The 18,594-nt window shown below is 47.2% G+C and overlaps 3 gene segments (V, D, J or C); all 3 read right to left on the reverse strand.

Moving 5' to 3' along the window:
• Positions 1 to 746: 746 nt before the first annotated feature.
• On the reverse strand, positions 747 to 18,313 carry LOC125117773 (T cell receptor beta variable 7-8-like). The segment is given in 3 exon segments: positions 747 to 1,219; positions 1,344 to 1,498; positions 17,690 to 18,313. Coding segments are annotated over 2 exon segments (522 nt in total).
• LOC125117774 (T cell receptor beta variable 5-1-like) lies at positions 7,221 to 7,878 on the reverse strand. The segment is given in 2 exon segments: positions 7,221 to 7,570; positions 7,681 to 7,878. Coding segments are annotated over 2 exon segments (399 nt in total).
• LOC125117469 (T cell receptor beta variable 7-6-like) lies at positions 17,009 to 17,692 on the reverse strand. The segment is given in 2 exon segments: positions 17,009 to 17,410; positions 17,535 to 17,692. Coding segments are annotated over 2 exon segments (450 nt in total).
• Positions 18,314 to 18,594: the final 281 nt, after the last annotated feature.

The raw sequence follows: 18,594 nt of genomic DNA on the forward strand, positions 1-18,594 counted from the left end.
AAAAAAAAAGCATTATAGGAGTTCCCGCTGTGGTGCAGTGGGTTAAGAATCCAACTACAGCAGCTCAAGTCACTACAGAAGCGAGTATTTGATCTTGACCCAGGAACTTCCATGCACATACATTAATGTGTATTATTGTGGGTGACAGTTCCATCCAAATCGCTGATTTCAGTGACAGTTGTTGCTAAGGATTCTGGTTTAGTTATTGTTAAGGCTGCTGGCTACATATGGTCCTAAGAGTGTTCTCAGTTGCCTGGAGAACTGTTGCCACTACCTGGGGGTAGTGTGGTCTGAGTCAGTGGTACTCAGTGTGAGGAGTGTATTATAAATGCTGAAACTACATCATGTTACAAGAGGATAATTCACTGTACCTAAGACTACGGTCTGATATTCAGTCCCAATTATAGAATTTTTTTTTTCTTTTTTGGTCTTTTAAGGGCCGAATATGCAGCATATGGAAGTTCCCAGGCTAGGAGGCTGAATCTGTGCTGCAGCTGCCGGTCTACGCCACCGTCAGAGCAACATAGGATCCAAGCTACAGCTGTGACCTACACCACAGCTCATAGCAATGCCGGATCCTCAACTCACTGAGGGATCAAACCCACATCCTCACAAACACTCGGTCAGGTTCTTAACCCTCTGAGCCACCATGGAAACTCCCCTCAATGATAGAAGCTTGAACTATGGTAAAAGAATCTCAGAAACCGATAAGCCAAAATTACTACTATTCCAACGCCTCTAGTATTTCAAAGGCTATTTTCTGACCTCCTACAATTAGAATAGCTAGAATCCCAAATCCACTTATTCCCCCGTTGAGGGAAGAACGGGGGACCTCCTTTATTTGGGGATTTCCAGAGACTATGGGAGAAGTGGGCACATGGGGGTTTGTGAACAGGAAGGAAGTGGCGGTGCCACACTGTGACTAAGCTGCTGGCACAGAGATACACAGCCGAGTCCTTTGGCTCCACCAGCTGAATCTTCAGGTGGGAGAAGGAGCCCTCGGGCCTCTCAGCAGAGAACCGGCCATTACGCAGCTCTAATTTGTCTAGTTCGCCACTGCTCTGAAAATAAGTCAGAAACTCCAGGCCCTGTCCCAACGTCTGTCGGTACCAGTAAAGGGAAACGTGACCAGATACTGGATCACACCTGAGAGCAATAGTCTGGTTCCTCCCTGTGACCCTGTGCCTGGGGGACTGGGACACTCCAGCTCCCGCGTGACCTGTGGAGACAAAAGCTGGGAACAGAAGGGAAGAGCATAACGGTAATCACTACACACACACACACACACACACACACACACACACACACACACACAGGAACTGCTTCGTTTGCTGAGGACTCACCTGCCCCCAGGAGCCAGAGGGTCGCCCGGCAGAGAAGCCCAGTGCCCATGGCAGAGTCAAGGCAGCAATGGGAGGTTCACCAGCTCAGGACCTTGTGAGCATGTGCAGAGGAGGAGGGGTGCCCCTTGTCCCCACAAGGCAGTTCCCATGGTGACCTCACTGAGCCTCAGGATTACCTGATAGTAATTAATTAAGTATAGCTAAGATGCTGGCAACTCCGAGGTACACCCTTCTCTTATGGGCCATTAAGAAAGAAGGAAAAGGGAGTTCCTGCTGTGGCACAGGGGAAACAAATCCGACTAGGAACCATGAGGTTGTGGGCTTGATCCCTGGCCTCATTCAGTGGGTTAAGGATCCTGCTTTGCTGTGAGCTGTGGTGTAGGTCGCAGACACGGCTCAGATCTGGCATTGCTGTGGCTGTGGCTGTGGCTGTGGCTGGCAGCTGTAGAGCCAATAAAACCCCTAGTGTGGGAACCTCCATATGCCACGAGTGTGGCCCTAAAAAGCCAAAAAAAAAAAAAAAAGAAAGGAAGGAAGAAAGAAGACCATCATTCATAATCAGAAGCATTAAAAGATGAAAAATTTCGAGGCACGGAATTAATGATTAATTCAGAAGTGGATCTAAATATGCATTGATGCTGCTAGGCTCCTTGCTGTCACCCCTCAGAACTGCAGGGTTCCGTGGCCAGGATCCCACAGCCTTTGTCTGGCCAGGCTCCTCACGTCTCACCTCCTTTCCTCATCATCAGCTGGACACATCCACCTGGAGGCTACAACAGCGCCTCACATTTGAGGTGGAAAATGCTGACTTTATCACCTTCGCCTGCGCCTCTCATGGCTGACCTGGTGCTGATGCATGGTCACTGCAGGAGTGGGCTATGTGTGGGCAGGGGGTGGGGACACCGCCACACCTTTGTCCCAAAGGCAGTGTGAACTTCAGCTCAGGGATGAAAGAGTACCTCTGGCATGTTTTGATCTAAGTTGGAATCTTCTATTAACTCTGGAGGTTAAAAAAGAAAAAATTCCCTTTATTCCTCCATGAATCTCCACACAGCTTTTGTCCTCAATGCCTTATCATGATGCCTCCCGTGTTTCTTTTGTTTCCATTTTTGTTTCTGGGGTTTTTTTTTGGGGGGGGGGATGGTTTTTAGGGCCACATCTGTGTCATATGGAGGTTCCCAGGCTAGGGGTCGAATCAGAGCTGTAGCTGCCGGCCTACACCACAGCCACAGCAATGCCAGATCCAAGCCTCGTCTGCAACCTACACTACAGCTCACGGCAACGCTGGATCCTTAACCCACTGAGCGAGGCCAAGGATGGAACCCACGTACATCCTCATGGATACTAGTAGGGTTCATTACCCCTGAGCCACGATGGGAACTCCCTGCCTCCTGTGTTTCTAATTTACTTCTACAATAAATAAATGTTCCAAAACCCTACCTTGAGGAAACAGAACTGTTTTACTCTTAATATTCTGGTGAGAATTATACAATAAAAATGAGGTGGAAGTTGAACTGATCCTTGGGATTTGTGATAGAATGCATTAGGAGGAATTCATTTCTCATTTTCATTCCTAACCTAAATTTCAAACCCTAATTGCTGGCTCCCTTTATAAAAGGAAAAAGACCCCAAATCCCTTACAAAATAGAAGATTCCTCCAAACTTACTTTGCAGGAAAACCGACCTATTTCTGGCCCCCGAGAGCCTCTGAGCTCAGAACTATTAGCTTGCCCCCATTCAACAAGAAAAGGACAGCCCCCCACCTCACCGTCTCTTCATCACCAGCCTTCACAAGGAAAAGGGTTAGATAGAAACCTCACCTTCAAATAAATGATCTCATTTCCACCCCCCTTAAAAAGCAAAGCTGATCTTGGAGTCTAGGTAATACCATTCCTCTACATTGAAATAATTTGCATCTTTGGGTTGAAATAATTTTCTCCAGGCTCAGCCCTTCCATGGCAAGGTCACAGATCAGCCACCTCTGGCACTTCTCCTTGATCAGTAGCCCCACTATGCACTGTGCCTCAGCTAATAGGAGGAAGTTAGGGTTCCACCTAGTGATCTGAAAAATGAAGTCCAGGAGTTCTCTTGTGTTGCATCGGTTTAAGGATCCAGTGTTGTCACTGCAGCAGCTTGGGTCACAGCTGCAGTGCAAATTCGGTCTCCAGCCCAGGAACTTCCATATGCCACAGGCATCACACACACACACACACACACACACACACACACACACACACACACACAAAATGAGGTCCAAAGCAGAGTATGAGAGAAAAGTACGAAAGTGACAGTTAATATGTACCAGTGGCCTCACTTTTGTAGGTGTATTTGGGTAGACAGGTTTGCAGGAGTATACAGAAGGTAAGAAACACACCACTAAAGTTGGGATTGGATAGGGCCGTGTTTGGAGAGAGGGCAGGACTGTTAACATTTAGCACTTTTTTTGCAGTTCTCATGGCTCAGCAGTTGACAAACCCGCCTAGGATCCATGAGGATTGAGGTTCGATCCCCGGCCTCGCTCAGTGGGTTAAGGATCCGGTGTTGCCGTGAGCTGTGGTGTAGGTCGCAGATGAGACTCAGATCCTGCGTTGCTGTGGCTGTGGTGTAGGCCAGCAGCTACAGCTCTGATTCGACCCCTAGCCTGGGAACCTCCACATGCCATTGGTGCAGCAAAAAGCAAAAAAAAAAAAAAGATGATGTTTGTATTATAAAACATAGTTTAGCACGGTTTACAAGGCACAGAAGCAACCCAAGTGTCCATCAACAGATGAATGGACAAAGAAGATTTGGTATATATTCCATCGAATATTATTCCACTGTAAAAAGAATAAAATGCTGCTATTTGCCGCAGTGTGGGGTAGATCATGTCAGAGAAAGACATACTATATGATATCACCTAAATGTGGAATCTAAAAGATAATGCAAATGAATGTATACACAAAACAGAAACAGACTCACAGCCCAGAAAACAAACCTATGGCTACCAAAGGCAGTGGGAGGGAAGGAGGTACAAATTCGTAGGCGTATGGGATTAACAGATACAAACCACTATAAGTAAAATACAGAAGCAGCAAGGATTTACTGAAAAACAGAAACAGCCTAACACACAAGAGCTTTGAATTCAGATCCTTGATCAGGTTTTAGAACTCGTGCTGTCTAAATGGATGATGTCCAGAAAGGCACTGACCATTAAACGTGGTATAAAGGCCTATTAAAAAAAATAAGCCATTGGAGTTCCCACTGTGGCACAGCGGAAATGAATCCCACTAGCATCCATGAAATGTGGATTGGATCCCTGGCATTGCTCAGTGGGTTGGGGGTCCCTCGTTGCCCTGAGATGTGTACATTGCAGACGTGGCTCCAATCTGGTGATGCTGTGGCTGTAGTGTAGGCTGGCAGCTGCAGCTCCGATAAGACCCCTAGCCTGTCCCATTTGGGAAAACTGTGTCCTTTGGGTGAGCACTGGAATAGTGTTAGGACCAACACTGGAATCATACTGCTACTTAAATTAGAAGTAAAAGAGTTCCCGTTGGGTGGACTGGCTGGGCAGTGAGATCGACCTTGACTTCACTTTGTGCTGACTGTGGATTAATAAGTCTTTTACCTCTGCAAGAAGGGCCACCAGTGCGGGCTCCAACCCCTCATTCTAGAACCAGCTTTGAATAAACCCCTATTTGGAAAGGAAGGTAAAGGAGCGCCCCCTAGTGCCCACATTTCCAAGCTCAATAAAAACCAGTTCCATTTTCACCAGCTCTGTAAATACTCATCTTTCACCTCTTTTTTTTTTTTTCTTTTTTCTTTTTCTTTTTCTAAGGCGGCACCCTGGCATATGGAGATTCCCAAGATAGGGGTCTAATCAGAGATGTAGCTGCCGACCTGCACCACAGCCACAGCAACACCAGATATGAGCCCCATCTTTGACCTTCACCACAGCTCACGGCAACGCCAGCTCCTCAACGCACTTATCAAGGCCAGGGATCGAACCTGCAACCTCGTGGTTCCTAGTCGGATTCATTAACCACTGATCCCCAACGGGAACTCTTTTACTTCTAATTTAAGTAGCAGTATGATTCCAGTGTTGGTCCTGACACTATTCCAGTGCTCACCCAAAGGACACAGTTTTCCCAAATGGGACAGAAGGGATGCTGTCCCCAGGGAACATGTCCTAATGCCAGCCTTTCTAAGGTGGACTCTCTGAACTAAGTAGTCTATTTTTGGTCTTCATTGCCTAAGGTGAGGAAGCTGCCTTAGTCTTTAAAGCATTGATGTGAATCATTCAGGCAAAACTGGGGCTTTGCTCTACCCTTGGGCCATGCGAGGCAGCTGCAGAGTTGATTATTTCCGCCCAGAAAGACTCACACAGTTCTTCAAGGACTCGTGCCTGGCTTCTCTCTATAAAATATTTCCAGGCACTTAGTTGAGGGAGAATTTGTTTACTTGAGACACACAGAAAACTAGGCATAATTTCAGTTGCTTTAACCTCTTGTCCATTGAAACACACTAAGAAAAATGAAAACATAAGCTACAGGCTGAGAAAGGACATGAGCACTGAACACAGTTGATAATAAAATTGGTATAAAATGATAGATGCCTCCAAGCTGCCAAGGAGGAGGCCATAGAAACTGGCGCTGAATAGAAATTCAGAGACAGAGTTTCGGGCGAAGGAGAAAAAAATGCCTTTATTGCTTTGCCAGCCAGAGGGTCACAGCAGGCTAATGCCTCAAAGACTGTGGTTGAGACTGGGAAGTGGTTTGATAGTTTGGGGAGTGAAAAATAGGGCCACAGATAAGGCTCAGGAGAGAGGCAACCTAGAGTTGCTTTCAAAACTAGTGTTCAGTGGTCAGAGGGTCTTCTTAATGGAATAAATAATTAACAGCTTCCATTTGTTGGGGGGGTTAGGTCTGCAGAAGGTATTGTTATGTATATTCCTTGAGGAGGGACCAGGCCCCTGCCCCAAGGCTGCACCATTGTTCCTTTTTTTTTCTCTAGGGCCGCACCTGCAAATGGAGGTTCCCAGGCTAGGGGTCAAATCACAGCTGTAGCTGCTGGCCTACCCACCACTGCCAAGGCAACGTGGGATCTGAGTGCATCTGTGACCCACACCGCAGCTCACGGCAATGCCAGATCCTTAACCCACTGGACAAGGCCAGGGATCGAACCAGCAACCTCATGGTTCCTAGTCGGATTCGTTAACCACTGAGCCACGACGGGAACTCCTGCACCATTGTTTCTTGACTGTTCCTCTCTGGTCTCTGCATCCCCCTCCCTTTGCTAATTAGCAACTGTTTGAACCTGCCCTTTGGAACTCCTGGAAGGTCAAGGAGGCTGAAGATTATTCCCTAAAAATAAGAAATGGGGACACAGAAGGGCTTGTGAGCCCAGGAGCCCACAGGGCCCTGCTTGGTCTCATAATGACCATGGGGATGTGCCCAGTGGAACACAGAAAAAGATGAGGCCAGGCCTCTATTCTCGATGACCAGGATGCAGAGGCAGTGATGGGGCCACTGGTCATGTGGAAACATGTTTATTTCCCTGTTCTGCTGCTTTGAAACAGACATGGGGGACATGGGGGAAATGAGTTAATGTCCTCTATAAAGTGGGCATTAGAATAGTTAGAATATTTGATTTGCATGATTGTTGCAAAGCTTAGTATGTGCCGAGGATCTAGCACATACTGAGGGCTCAGTTGTTGCCCTTTTTATCAGGACTTGGCCCATGCTGGGAGAAGAGAAAATGGTGCACAGGGGTGAACCTGGGTTCCATTAGTTGAAAGTGCTCTGAGCTGAGCAGGACACAGGAAGACTCTTAGAAATGACTAAAAACATCCCTTGAAGTGGGGGCAACCTGGGCAGGAGCCTGCATGGTTCTTCTCACTGCTCAAGCAGAGGCAGGGAGGTTTGTGCACAGAAGGTTGGTGACTCCGCAGGGCTGTGCCAGGCTGCTGGCACAGAGGTACAGGGCGGAGTCTGTCAGCTCTGAGAAGCTCAGGGTCAGCTCAGAGAGAGAGTTACTGGACTGTTGTACTGAGAATCGATCTGAGACGTTTCCTTTGGCTCTTGGCATTTGGTCATAAAACTCAAAGAGGAACTGGGGGCCCTGATTCAGGGCCTGTTGGTACCAAGACACACTGCGGTGCCCAGAGACAGGGGAACATCTCAGTGTCACTGTCTGTCCTGTTGATTTGATCACGTGTCTTGGAGTTTGAGTGACTCCAGCCGCCAAGGGGCCTGTGGAAAACAGATATAAACGGAGCGGGGATGCTTATCCCCAAGGTGAGATGGAGGATCAGGGGTCGGCACGCTCCGAAGGGCGTTCATCTCTTAGCCCACAGACTCACCTGCTCCCAGGAGACAAAGTACGGCCCAGGGAAGGGACCTGGAACCCATGGCACGCGAGGCAGACACCGCGGTCTTGCTCAGGTTCTGGTCCTGCTGGGTCAGAGCTGAGTTTCAGCTTCGCTCTCCCTGATTGGAGGATGATCCCGTGATGGCCCCGCCCCGTTACCCTCACGTTGCGGGCATCCTGAGGCTCCGAGCTCGGCTGCCCACCCACAGGATTCCTCCCCAGGTTCAGTTCTGGCTGGGGGTTGGTTTAAAGGGCCAAGTCTGTCCCGGCACAGCTGTGCTGAGGTTTCTCTGAGGCAGGCGCTCCTCTCTTGCACCCACCCCACCGACAATGAGGAAACTGGTTACCTCTCACCTATTTTACCAACCTTCTGCTCGCAGTGCTCCAGCTTGGGACTCACCCACCAGCACATCAGCTGAGAGTGACGGACTGTGAGCAAACCTTCCTGTTCCCTGTCTGACCCTGTGCCCTGAAATCATCTTTTTCTTTCTTTCTTTCTTTCTTTTTACTATTTTTAGGGTCACTCCCATGGCATATGGAGGTTCCGGGCTAGGGTTCAAATTGGAGCTGTAGCTGCCAGCCTATACCTCAACCACAGCAATGCAGGGTCCAAGCCACATCTGCAACCTACACCACAGCTCAAGGCACTGCCAGATCCTTAACCCACTGAGCAAGGCCGGGGATGGAACCTGCATCCTCATGGTTACTAGTCAGATTCATTTCCGCTGAGCCACGATGGGAACTCCCCAAATCATCTTTCTGATGCTGGAATCAAACTAAGCTTTGTCTTTATATGTTCCTTTCCCTGAGCTGCCAATCATTCAAGTCACCAAGATTTAGTCCCTTTGATCCAGTCCCAAGGGAGCCTGAGTTATCTATAAATTCCAAGGAGTGAAGATGCCCCCAGAAACACATCTATGCCTTTATCGGCTCCCAGCACTAACCTAGCCAACTTGGGTTTACTGCCCTCAAGCCCATCATCAGGGTAGTGCTCTGGAGAATTTATCCCTCTAGACTCACCTTGCCCCGAGAGGCTGAACTCTAAGGATTATATTACTTTCGTTTCTTCTTCCCTCTACCTCTAGATTGTTTTGTTTATGGGTCATAATGGCAGGAGAATGGAGGGAGGCAGGGTAATACCTATCCCTGGACTTCCATCTCCTTGCTGCTTTTCATCCTGGCCATTCTTCCCTGCTGCGTATGCCACAGATCTGGCAGGCAGCTGGCTCCCTAAGGGACAGCACCTAGCTGCCCAAGGAACACCCCCTCCTCCTTTCAGCCAATGGGGATAAAGGCCACCCACTTAACGCTGCCCTGGGATGCTTCTCCTTTCCTTACTGGTTTCCTAAGGGAAACCCCTCCTCACCTTTGTTCACCTGGCCTCACCTCTCTTTCTTGTCCTTCAACCCTGCCAGGAGGGACAACCCTGGGGAGTTTACATAGCCAGGGGAAAATGGTCTTGGAGAATGCATTTTGCCTTTTAAAAAAGGAGCAAAAGTTCTACACATTCTGCAATTAGCAGTAACAACATTTCGAACATTCTGCAATTAGCATTGCGGAGATAGTCCACGGACAGCATGGAGAAATACAATGTGAAAATAAATAGGGTGACCTGGGGACATAGAATCTGAAGAGGATCCAAGTAAATAGGACTCCCCTTCTCAGGGGAGTTCACAGCAGGACGGACTTCTCACATTCAATGGAGACTTCAGGGCTCTGTGCAGATCCCTCTTCAGGATCCTCCCTCTGGACTCTGGACTCTGGGCTCTGGACTCTGGGCTCCCCCCACGACCCCGTCGGTGTGCCCTTCCGTGGGCACTGCCCTCTGCTGTAGGGATCACCTCTGAGTAAGAGGGAAGAAGTGGGCAAATTTTACAGAATGGGAAAACTTTTAAATATTTGAAAGAATGTTTTGGCAGAGTGAGAGGATGAGCTAAGTGAAATCTTAAAGCAGGGATGTAAAGGCAGGTAAGGGTCGTGACTCCATTTCTCAGTCTAGATACCAGTTGGTGCAGGTGTGACTTATTCTGAAGCTCTCAGCTGCTGCCACGAGAGAGATCAATGCGTTCACTGTGGATTAGGTTTCTGTAATGTGAGGGCACTCGAAGAAAATCATGGTAAAAGAATGAAGACCATTTGCAGGATAGGATTAAAAGAAGCTCACACCATTGAATCTGTTCTAGCAGGATGTGATGAAAACAGAAAGGAATAGAAAGAAAGAAAGAATAGTTACCAATGGAGAAGAGACCCCTAAAGAGTCAAAGAACAGGATGGGAAGCTGTAGGCAGAAAGTGTGGTGATTAACTTGTGATTTTTGGAGGTGGATTATTTCCTGCTGATGGCGAGGAACAAGGGGTGGTGTTATTCAAGTGGGACAGTGGGGCAAAAAAAAATAGAAAGAAAAGTCAAAACTTTGGGTAAGCCAATAGGATGCCAAGGTCACTATAAAGAAACAAAAGATAGGAGTTCCCTTCGTGGCGCAGTGGTTAACGAATCCGACTAGGAACCATAAGGTTGCGGGTTTGGTCCCTGCCCTTGCTCAGTGGGTTAACGAACCGGCGTTGCCGTGAGCTGTGGTGTAGTTCGCAGACTCGGCTCGGATCCCGCGTTGCTGTGGCTCTGGCGTAGACCAGCGGCTACAGCTCCGATTGGACCCCTAGCCTGGGAACCTCCATATGCTGCAGGAGCGGCCCAAGAAATAGCAACAACAACAACAAAAGACAAAAAAAAAAAGAAAAAAAGAAACAAAAGATAACTTAAGACTTTCTAAACATTCAAAGCTTCAATTCACTGAAAGACAACATTTAAAAAGTGGGAGAAGCAATGAGGTCCTGCTGTATTGCACAGAGAGCTATATCCAATTGCTTGTGATGGAACATGATAGAAGATAATATGAGAAAAAGAATGACATATATGTGTAACTGGGTTACTGTGCCATACAGCAGAAATTCACAGCACATTGTAAATCACATTGTAATAAAACATTTTTAAAGAAATTAAAAAAAAGAAAGTGGAAAGGCAAGCCACTCTGAAAGAAGATAGACAGTATATTGTCAAAAGACTCCTATTTAGAATATAAAAATAACCCCTACAGATCAGTAATATAAGACAAGCCAATTTTTTAAAAAAGGACACATTTAAAAGCTGGCTCCTTGGAGTTCCCGTCATGGCTCAGTGGTTAATGAATCTGACTAGGAACCACGAGGTTTCGGGTTCGGTCCCTGGCCTCGCTCAGTGGGTTAATTGGATCTGGCATTGCCGTGAGCTGTGGTGTAGGTTGCAGATGCGGCTCAGATCCCGAGTTGCTGTGGCTGTAGCTCTGATTCCCTAGCCTGGGAACTTCCATATGCCGCAGGAGCGGCCCAAGAAATGGGAAAAAAAAAAAAAAAAAGATAAAAGCTGGCACCTTATAAAAGGAGAGAGGAGGATATGAAGAAGTAAATATGATTACTCATCAGTGAAGTTTAAATGAGACGTCACTACAAACCCAGTAGAACGGCTAACGGTGAAATGAAGCAGGAAACTAAATGTTAGTGAGAACGCAGTACCAGGGCAATTCCCACCCCTTGGTGTTGTAAATTGGTGCAGCCACTTTGGAAAACTGTTCAGCTGTTTCTAGTAAAGATAAATATGCCTTTGCCCCAGGAATCAGTAATCCCACCCTTACATTTATATCTAAGAGAATTAAATGCATTTACCCACCAAGACTTATACAAAAATATTCAGAGAAGCTTATTCATAAGTTTAATACTAGAACAACCCAGTCATCTATCTATAGCGTAGATAAATTGTGATATAAAACGAAACTCAGTAATGTAAAGAATAAAGTACTGAGGAGTTCCCGTTGCGGCTCAGCAGTAAGGAACCTGACTAGTATCCATGAGGATTCAGGTTCAATCCCTGGCCTCGCTCTGTGGGTTCAGGATCCTGCATTGTCATGAGCTGTGGTGTAGGTCGCAGACGAGGCTTGGATCCCGAGTTGCTGTGGCTGTGGTGTAGGCCGACAGCTGTAGCTCCAATTTGACCCCTAGCCTGGGAACTTCTGTATGCTTTGGGTGCAGCCCTGAAAAAAGGCAGGAAAAAAAAAAAGAATAAAGTACTGATATACACAACATGAGTACATTTCAAAATTTCAAAAACAATAATTTTTGAGAAAAAGTCAATCAAAAAAGAGTATTTACTATATGGCATGTTTCCAATTATATGAAGTTCAAAAATAGACAATTTTTTTTTTTAATTTGATTTTAAGGCCCACAGGTGCTGCATATGGAGGTTCCCAGACTAGGGGTCGAATCGCCAACCTACAACACAGCCACAGCAATTTGGGGTCTGAGCTGTGCCTGTGACCTACACCACAGCTCAGGGCAATGCTGGACCCTTAACCCACTGAGCAGGGCCAGGGATCGAACCCGAAACCTCATGGTTCCTAGTCAGATTCATTTCTGCTGCGCCACAACAGGAACTCCAAGAATAGACAAAATTATGATGATAAAAATTAGAAAAGTGGGGAGCTCTGAGAAATAAAGGGATTGGAAAGAAACATGAGGAAATTTTCTTGGGTGATGGAAATGTTTTCTGTGTTGATTTTCATACTGGTTGCACTAACGTATGCATTTGCCAAAGTTTACCATGCAATACATCTATTAATTTAAGCATTTTCCCCCTGTTAATTACATCTTAATAAAGTATTACTAAAACATAAATAAACAAATTACGCAAAAGATGGGATTCACAATTTTATTGCTTATATTCTGTGTGGTCCACCTTCAAAAGGAATCACACACAAATGAGAAAACAAACAATCATATGCATAAAATATTGAGAACATGAGAAATTCTGAAGTAGACAACATTCGAAATATGGCGTCAAAATAAGTCAGACTGACAAGTTAGCCCAGGGACAGCTGAAGGAAAGCTGTTGCCAAAAAAAACTTAAAAAAAAAAATCCTCAAGGGCTGTTTAAACCATTTCAAACATCCTCAACTGCTGTAAATGCCATCATTTGGCAAAATTAGTCATTCATCAGTTTCACCATATAGTCTTTCTTTCTTTTTTTTTTGTCTTTTGTCTTTTTGTTGTTGTTGTTGTTGTTGTTGCTATTTCTTGGGCCGCTCCCGCGGCATATGGAGGTTCCCAGGCTAGGGGTTGAATCGGAGCTGTAGCCACCGGCCTACGCCAGAGCCACAGCAACTCGGGATCCGAGCCGCGTCTGCAACCTACACCACAGCTCACGGCAACGCCGGATCATTAACCCACTGAGCAAGGGCAGGGACCGAACCCGCAACCTCATGGTTCCTAGTCGGATTCTTAACCACTGCGCCACGACGGGAACTCCAATAGTCTTGCTTTTAGACTTTCAGCAGATTGGCCCATTGATGAATTGAGGTTTTGCACAGCAAGCAGCCTGCTCCCATTGGCGAAGGAGTCCTGGGTCAGTGGGTGCTACCCCGCACCCCCCCCCACCCCGCCCCCACCAGGGTGTCCATAAGCACAGCAGGTTACGGGGTGAGCAGCACCCAGCTCTGCCCTTGGAGCCCAGCCATGGACCCCAAATTTTGGAGTCAGTGGATCCCACAAGAAAAAACCCTGCTCTCGTGTGTGGATTTCTACTTGCAAGGAGTCAAGGAGGGATACAGGCTGGGGGAGAATAAAATTGTTGCCCCCTAACGCTTTGTAATATTTTATCAGAAAAAAAAAATGAAGAGTTTATAGATCTTAATCCAAGCCAAAGGAATGATAAAAACTAGTTTTTTTTCCTTGATTTACAACTTGCATAAAAATGGGAGTCATATACAATGTTATGCTTGTATTCTGTATAGTTCAACTTAGAAATGAATCCCATGCAAATAAGAAAAGACGGGAACAGTCGCATGCATAACATACTGAAACATGAGAAGGCCTCTGGGACCTCAGAAGACACAAAACACTGCCCTGTGCCCACAGGAGAGACTTAATTTGTCTTTTTTTGCCAGTTCTACAGTTGGTCACCTTGGGGCCTACTGCTGCTATTTGATGCATCTGTGGACATTTCCCCTGGGAGTTCCCATCCTGGTGCAGTGGAAACGAATCTGACTAGTAACCATGAGGTTGCAGATTCAATCCCTGGCCTCGCTCAGTGGGTTAAGGATCCAGCATTGTCGTGAGCTGTGGTGTAGATTGGCAGCTGTAGCTCCAATTGGACCCCGCATCTGGGAACCTCCATATGCCGCGAGTGCAGCCCTAAAAAGCAAAATAAAATAAAATAAAATAAAAATTTCCCCTGGATTTCCCATCGTGGCTCAGTAGAAACGGATCTGACTAGCATCCATGAGGACACAGATTCGATCCTGGTCTCGCTCAGTGAGTTAAGGATCCAGTGTTGCGGTGAGCAGTGGTGTAGGTCACAGATGTGGCTCGGATCTGGTGTTGCTGTGACTGTGGCTTAGGCCAGAGGCTACAGCTCTGATTAGACCCCTAGCCTGAGACCTGCCGTATGCTGAGGGAGCAGTTGCAAACAAAGAAACAAACAAAAATTCCCCTAAGTGATTTATTTACATGTGTGTTTTATGACTTGCTATTGAGAATTTTTTTCTCCCTCAAATCCTAGCTTGGTATCTAATGAACCACAGACAACTTTATGTAAAAGTTTCAGGCTTGGAGAACCCCCAGAGCACTCAGGGAATTTAAAGCTGCTTGCCTGGAGTTCCCATTGTGGCTCAGTAGTTACTGAACCCAACTAGTATCCATGAGGATGTGGGTTCCATCCCTGGCCTTGCTGAGTGCGTTAAGGATGTAGCATTGCCGTGTGGCCTTAAAAAGACAAAAGACAAAATAATAATAATAATAATAATAATAATAATAATAATAATAATAATAAAGCTGCTTGCCTGTTTTCAACTTCATTCTTCTGCACTGAAAAAGAAAGTGAAATATAAACTTTACGTTGGATGCTACTGTTCCTCTACTCAATTACCAGAATATTCTGAATCCAGTGACCTAAGGTTAAGTGCTATTTGCATTTATTGAAATACACATGTGCACACCCGCATACCTCCGGCTCATGGACCTCAGTCTGAAATCATGTACCAGACCCTAAATCTTTGTTTTGAAGTAAAAGGCCTTTCCTTTTAGCCCCCAGGCCTCCCCTCAGTCTCAAAAGGCTGAGTCAAGAGTTAATGACTAGGAAACACCGTCACAGCTCAACACTAGTTAACAGTCTCTACCATGTTATCTTCCGCCTTGGCCCAGTGACTTATTACTGATATTTACCTTCTAGTTCGAATTTATTGCGCCTAGTGTTTTCTTTTATAATTGAAATACGAATACTCCTTAACCCCTTCCCTGTAAGCCATCTTCATTCCAGAGAGAAGGTCAAGGAACAAGAACCCCAAAGACAACCAGAAACCATCACTGGACCCACTGACGCCGGATTTGACGACTCTGAAATGATTTATGGATGAAGACTAATACAGACACCTTAATCAATAGCCCTGTCTTCCGAGCTAAACCTATAAAACCCTTTGATCTCCCCTCTCAAGTCAGGACACAGTTTTGAGGCACTCGCCTGCTGTGTCCTCCTTTGCCTGCAAGACCAATAAAGCTGTTCTTTCTCTTCCTCAAAAGTCTGTCTCTGAGACTTAACTGGTGCCAGGGTACAGAGTCCACACTTTCAGCTACAGGTTCACCTTAAGATGCACATGCACAAGGCCCCTGAGACTGAGATCCAGAAGATCATGGACTTGGAGAATAGACTTGTGGTTGTCAAGGGGGAGGGGGAGGAGGGGGTGGTTGGGGAACTTGGGGTTAACAGATGCAGACGATTGCCTTTGGAATGGATCCGCAAGGAGATCCTGCTGGGTAGCACTGGGAACTATGTCTAGTCACTTATGATGGAGCATGATAATGGAAGGAAAAGGAATGTATACATGTATGTGTAACTGGGTCACCATGCAGTATAATAGAAAAAAAAAAATAATGTATTGGGGAAATTTAAAAAAAAAATTTAAAAATTTAAAAAAAGAGAGCTTCAGTACCCAGCAGTTTTCTCCCCTGGTGAGATGTGGCCTCAGGAAGAAGTGTCCACCCCAGGCCTGTGGCTGAGCTTTTTGTGCAGAGAGCAGCTGGCTGTGCCGCACTGTGGCTACACTACTGGCACATAAGAACGAAGAGGTCTGGTTGATGCTGGACAACTCCAGGGTCAGGGGGAAACGCTCATTCTGTTTGGGTGACACTGCACCCATCCGTGACATCCTCTGCACCAGTGCTGCCAACGCCATTTGAATAATGAATGAGCTTTGGTCCCAGTCCCAGGTCCTGCCGATACCAGAACATTTCAAAATGGTTCATGTGCTGAGAACATTCCAGGACCACCTTGTTTCCTGCTCATATACTAAGGTATCTTGGCATCTGGATGACTACAGCATCCATGGGACCTGTGGAAGAGGCAGATGCACGAGGCTTAATGAGTAACGTGGATCTGCAAAGTAAGGTCAAGTCTTGGAGCTGGGACTTTGCAAACCCACGGCAGTGGTTTCTGCTGAGTCTCAGGCTTACCTGTCCCCAAGAGAGAAAGAATCACACAAAGGAGGTGGGGGCTCATGGCATGGTCAGGGACGGAAGAGGGCTGTCCCCACTAAATGCTCTGATCCGCAGGCCTGTGCGAGGGAGCAGGAGCCTGATCTTCAAAGGCCTGATGGGTCTGCCTGGAATGTCACCGCCCCCCACCCCTGCAGATTCTCCAGTGAGCCCTGTGACCTGGCTCAGCTTCTTCTAATCTAGGTGCTTAGCCGGCTTGCAGGACGGATCTGGTATGGCTGAGACGCACGGAGTTAGGGACACACTCCACCCCCTTGATTTCCCATATTCCTCTGAGACCGTTTCTCCTGCACCTGCCCCCGGATGTTAAGGTTGCCCTGCTCAAGTCCTTCAAGTGTGGATCTCATTAAAGTTTAAAAGGGCCTCCCGCTTCTTCCATAGCTGTAGGTGGCCTAGCAGTAACTGAAAACTTCCACAGCTGCCTAGCCTTGGATCCAAGCCTGAGTTTTTCTTAACCCTTTTCCTCCCAGGCTGCTCTCCCAGACTCTCCCCAGAGCCCCTTATCTCAATGGCATCACAGAGCCATCTTGTGGCCAATAACTGAAGTTTCATCATGCCTTTTGTAATGGCTGGGTGGTGTTGGGATGTGTCCATTTGATCAAGGTTTTTGTTGTTGTTGTTGTTGTTGTTGTTTTGGGGTTGTTTTTTTGGTCTTTTTTAGGCCACACCCACGACATATGGAGGTTCCCAAGCTAGGAGTCGAATCGGAGCTGCAGCTGCCGGCCTGTGCCACAATTTCAGCAACTCGCTATCCTAGCCATGTCTGCGACCTACCAAAGGCCCCTAGGAGCTGCAAGGAAAGAGACGGAGGGGGTTCGTGAACAGGAAGGAGGTGGCTGTGCCACACTGTGACTAAGCTGCTGGCACAGAGATACACAGCCGAGTCCTTTGGCTCCACTCGCTGAATCTTCAGGTGGGAGAAGGAGCCCTCGGGCCTCTCAGCAGAGAACCGGCCATTACGCAGCTGTAATTCGTCTGGTTCGCTTTTGTCCTGAAAATAAGTCAGAAACTCCAGGCCCTGCCCCAACGTCTGTCGGTACCAGTAAAGGGAAACGTGACCAGATACTGGATCACACCTGAGAGCAATAGTCTGGTTCCTCCCTGTGACCCTGTGCCTGGGGGACTGGGACACTCCAGCTCCCGCGTGACCTGTGGAGACAAAAGCTGAGAACAGAAGGGAAGAGCATAACGGTAGTCATTACACACACACACACACACACACACACACACACACACACACACACAGGAACTGCTTCATTTGCTGAGGACTCACCTGCCCCCAGGAGCCAGAGGGTCGCCCGGCAGAGTAGCCCAGTGCCCATGGCAGAGTCAAGGCAGCAATGGGAGGTTCACCAGCTCAGGACCTTGTGAGCATGTGCAGAGGAGGAGGGGTGCCCCTTGTCCCCACAAGGCAGTTCCCATGGTGACCTCACTGAGCCTCTATCAATTCCCATGACTTCGGGGTCATGTAATTTATAGCATACCTGGATGACTAATTTAAATATTTATAAGCTTCCTTTTAAACACAGACGATGTGTGGGCTCCAGTGCTGTCTTCCTCAGCACCCTGGTTCATCTTCTCATCCACCCATCTCCCCTCTGCCTGCTGGGCATTTGCACTAAGAGGGTCAACAGCACCTCCAGTGCAAGATATCTTCCCTGCAAAGTCAGGGTCTCCTGTGCATCCTCGTTTCTGAGTCAGCACCCCTCCCCATTGTCCCACGGTCGCACATGCTCCACAGTACCCACTTCTTAGGCAACGGCGGGCATTGAGGGGTTGATTCAGTTCTGCCCTAGGAGCCTCATGACTGCACTGAGACACAAGGAATGAAATGATGCCCTGGAAAAATACCTGACCTGGAAGGGTGAAGGTCCTATTCCTTCCGCAGGTTGAAGAACGGTATCCTATCAGTGTTCTTCAGTCTCCACGCAGCACTATGTCTCCACAGCCCTTGGCAAAGCCTCACATCCTTCTAAGTTATTGTGCATTAAAAAATAGGCTCCTGGAGTTCTTGTTGTGGCTCAGGGGTTAACGAACCCGACTAATATGCATGAGGACATGGGTTCAATCACTGGCCTTGCTCAGTGGGTGAAAGATCTGGCACTACCATGAGCTATGGTGTAGTCACAGATGCGGCTTGGATCCCTCATTGCTGTGGCTGTGGTGTTGGCCGACAGCTACAGCTCCAATTTGACTCCTAGCCTGGGAACTTCCATATGCCGTGGATGTGGCCCTAAAAAGACAAAGATATTCAGAATAGGCCTCTCGTAGGTTTTTTTTTTGTTGTTGTTGTTGTTGCTTTTGGTTTTTGTTTGTTTTTTGCTTTTTAGGGT

This window comes from Phacochoerus africanus, chromosome 16 (assembly GCF_016906955.1).
Source record: "Phacochoerus africanus isolate WHEZ1 chromosome 16, ROS_Pafr_v1, whole genome shotgun sequence".
Lineage (NCBI taxonomy): Eukaryota > Metazoa > Chordata > Mammalia > Artiodactyla > Suidae > Phacochoerus > Phacochoerus africanus.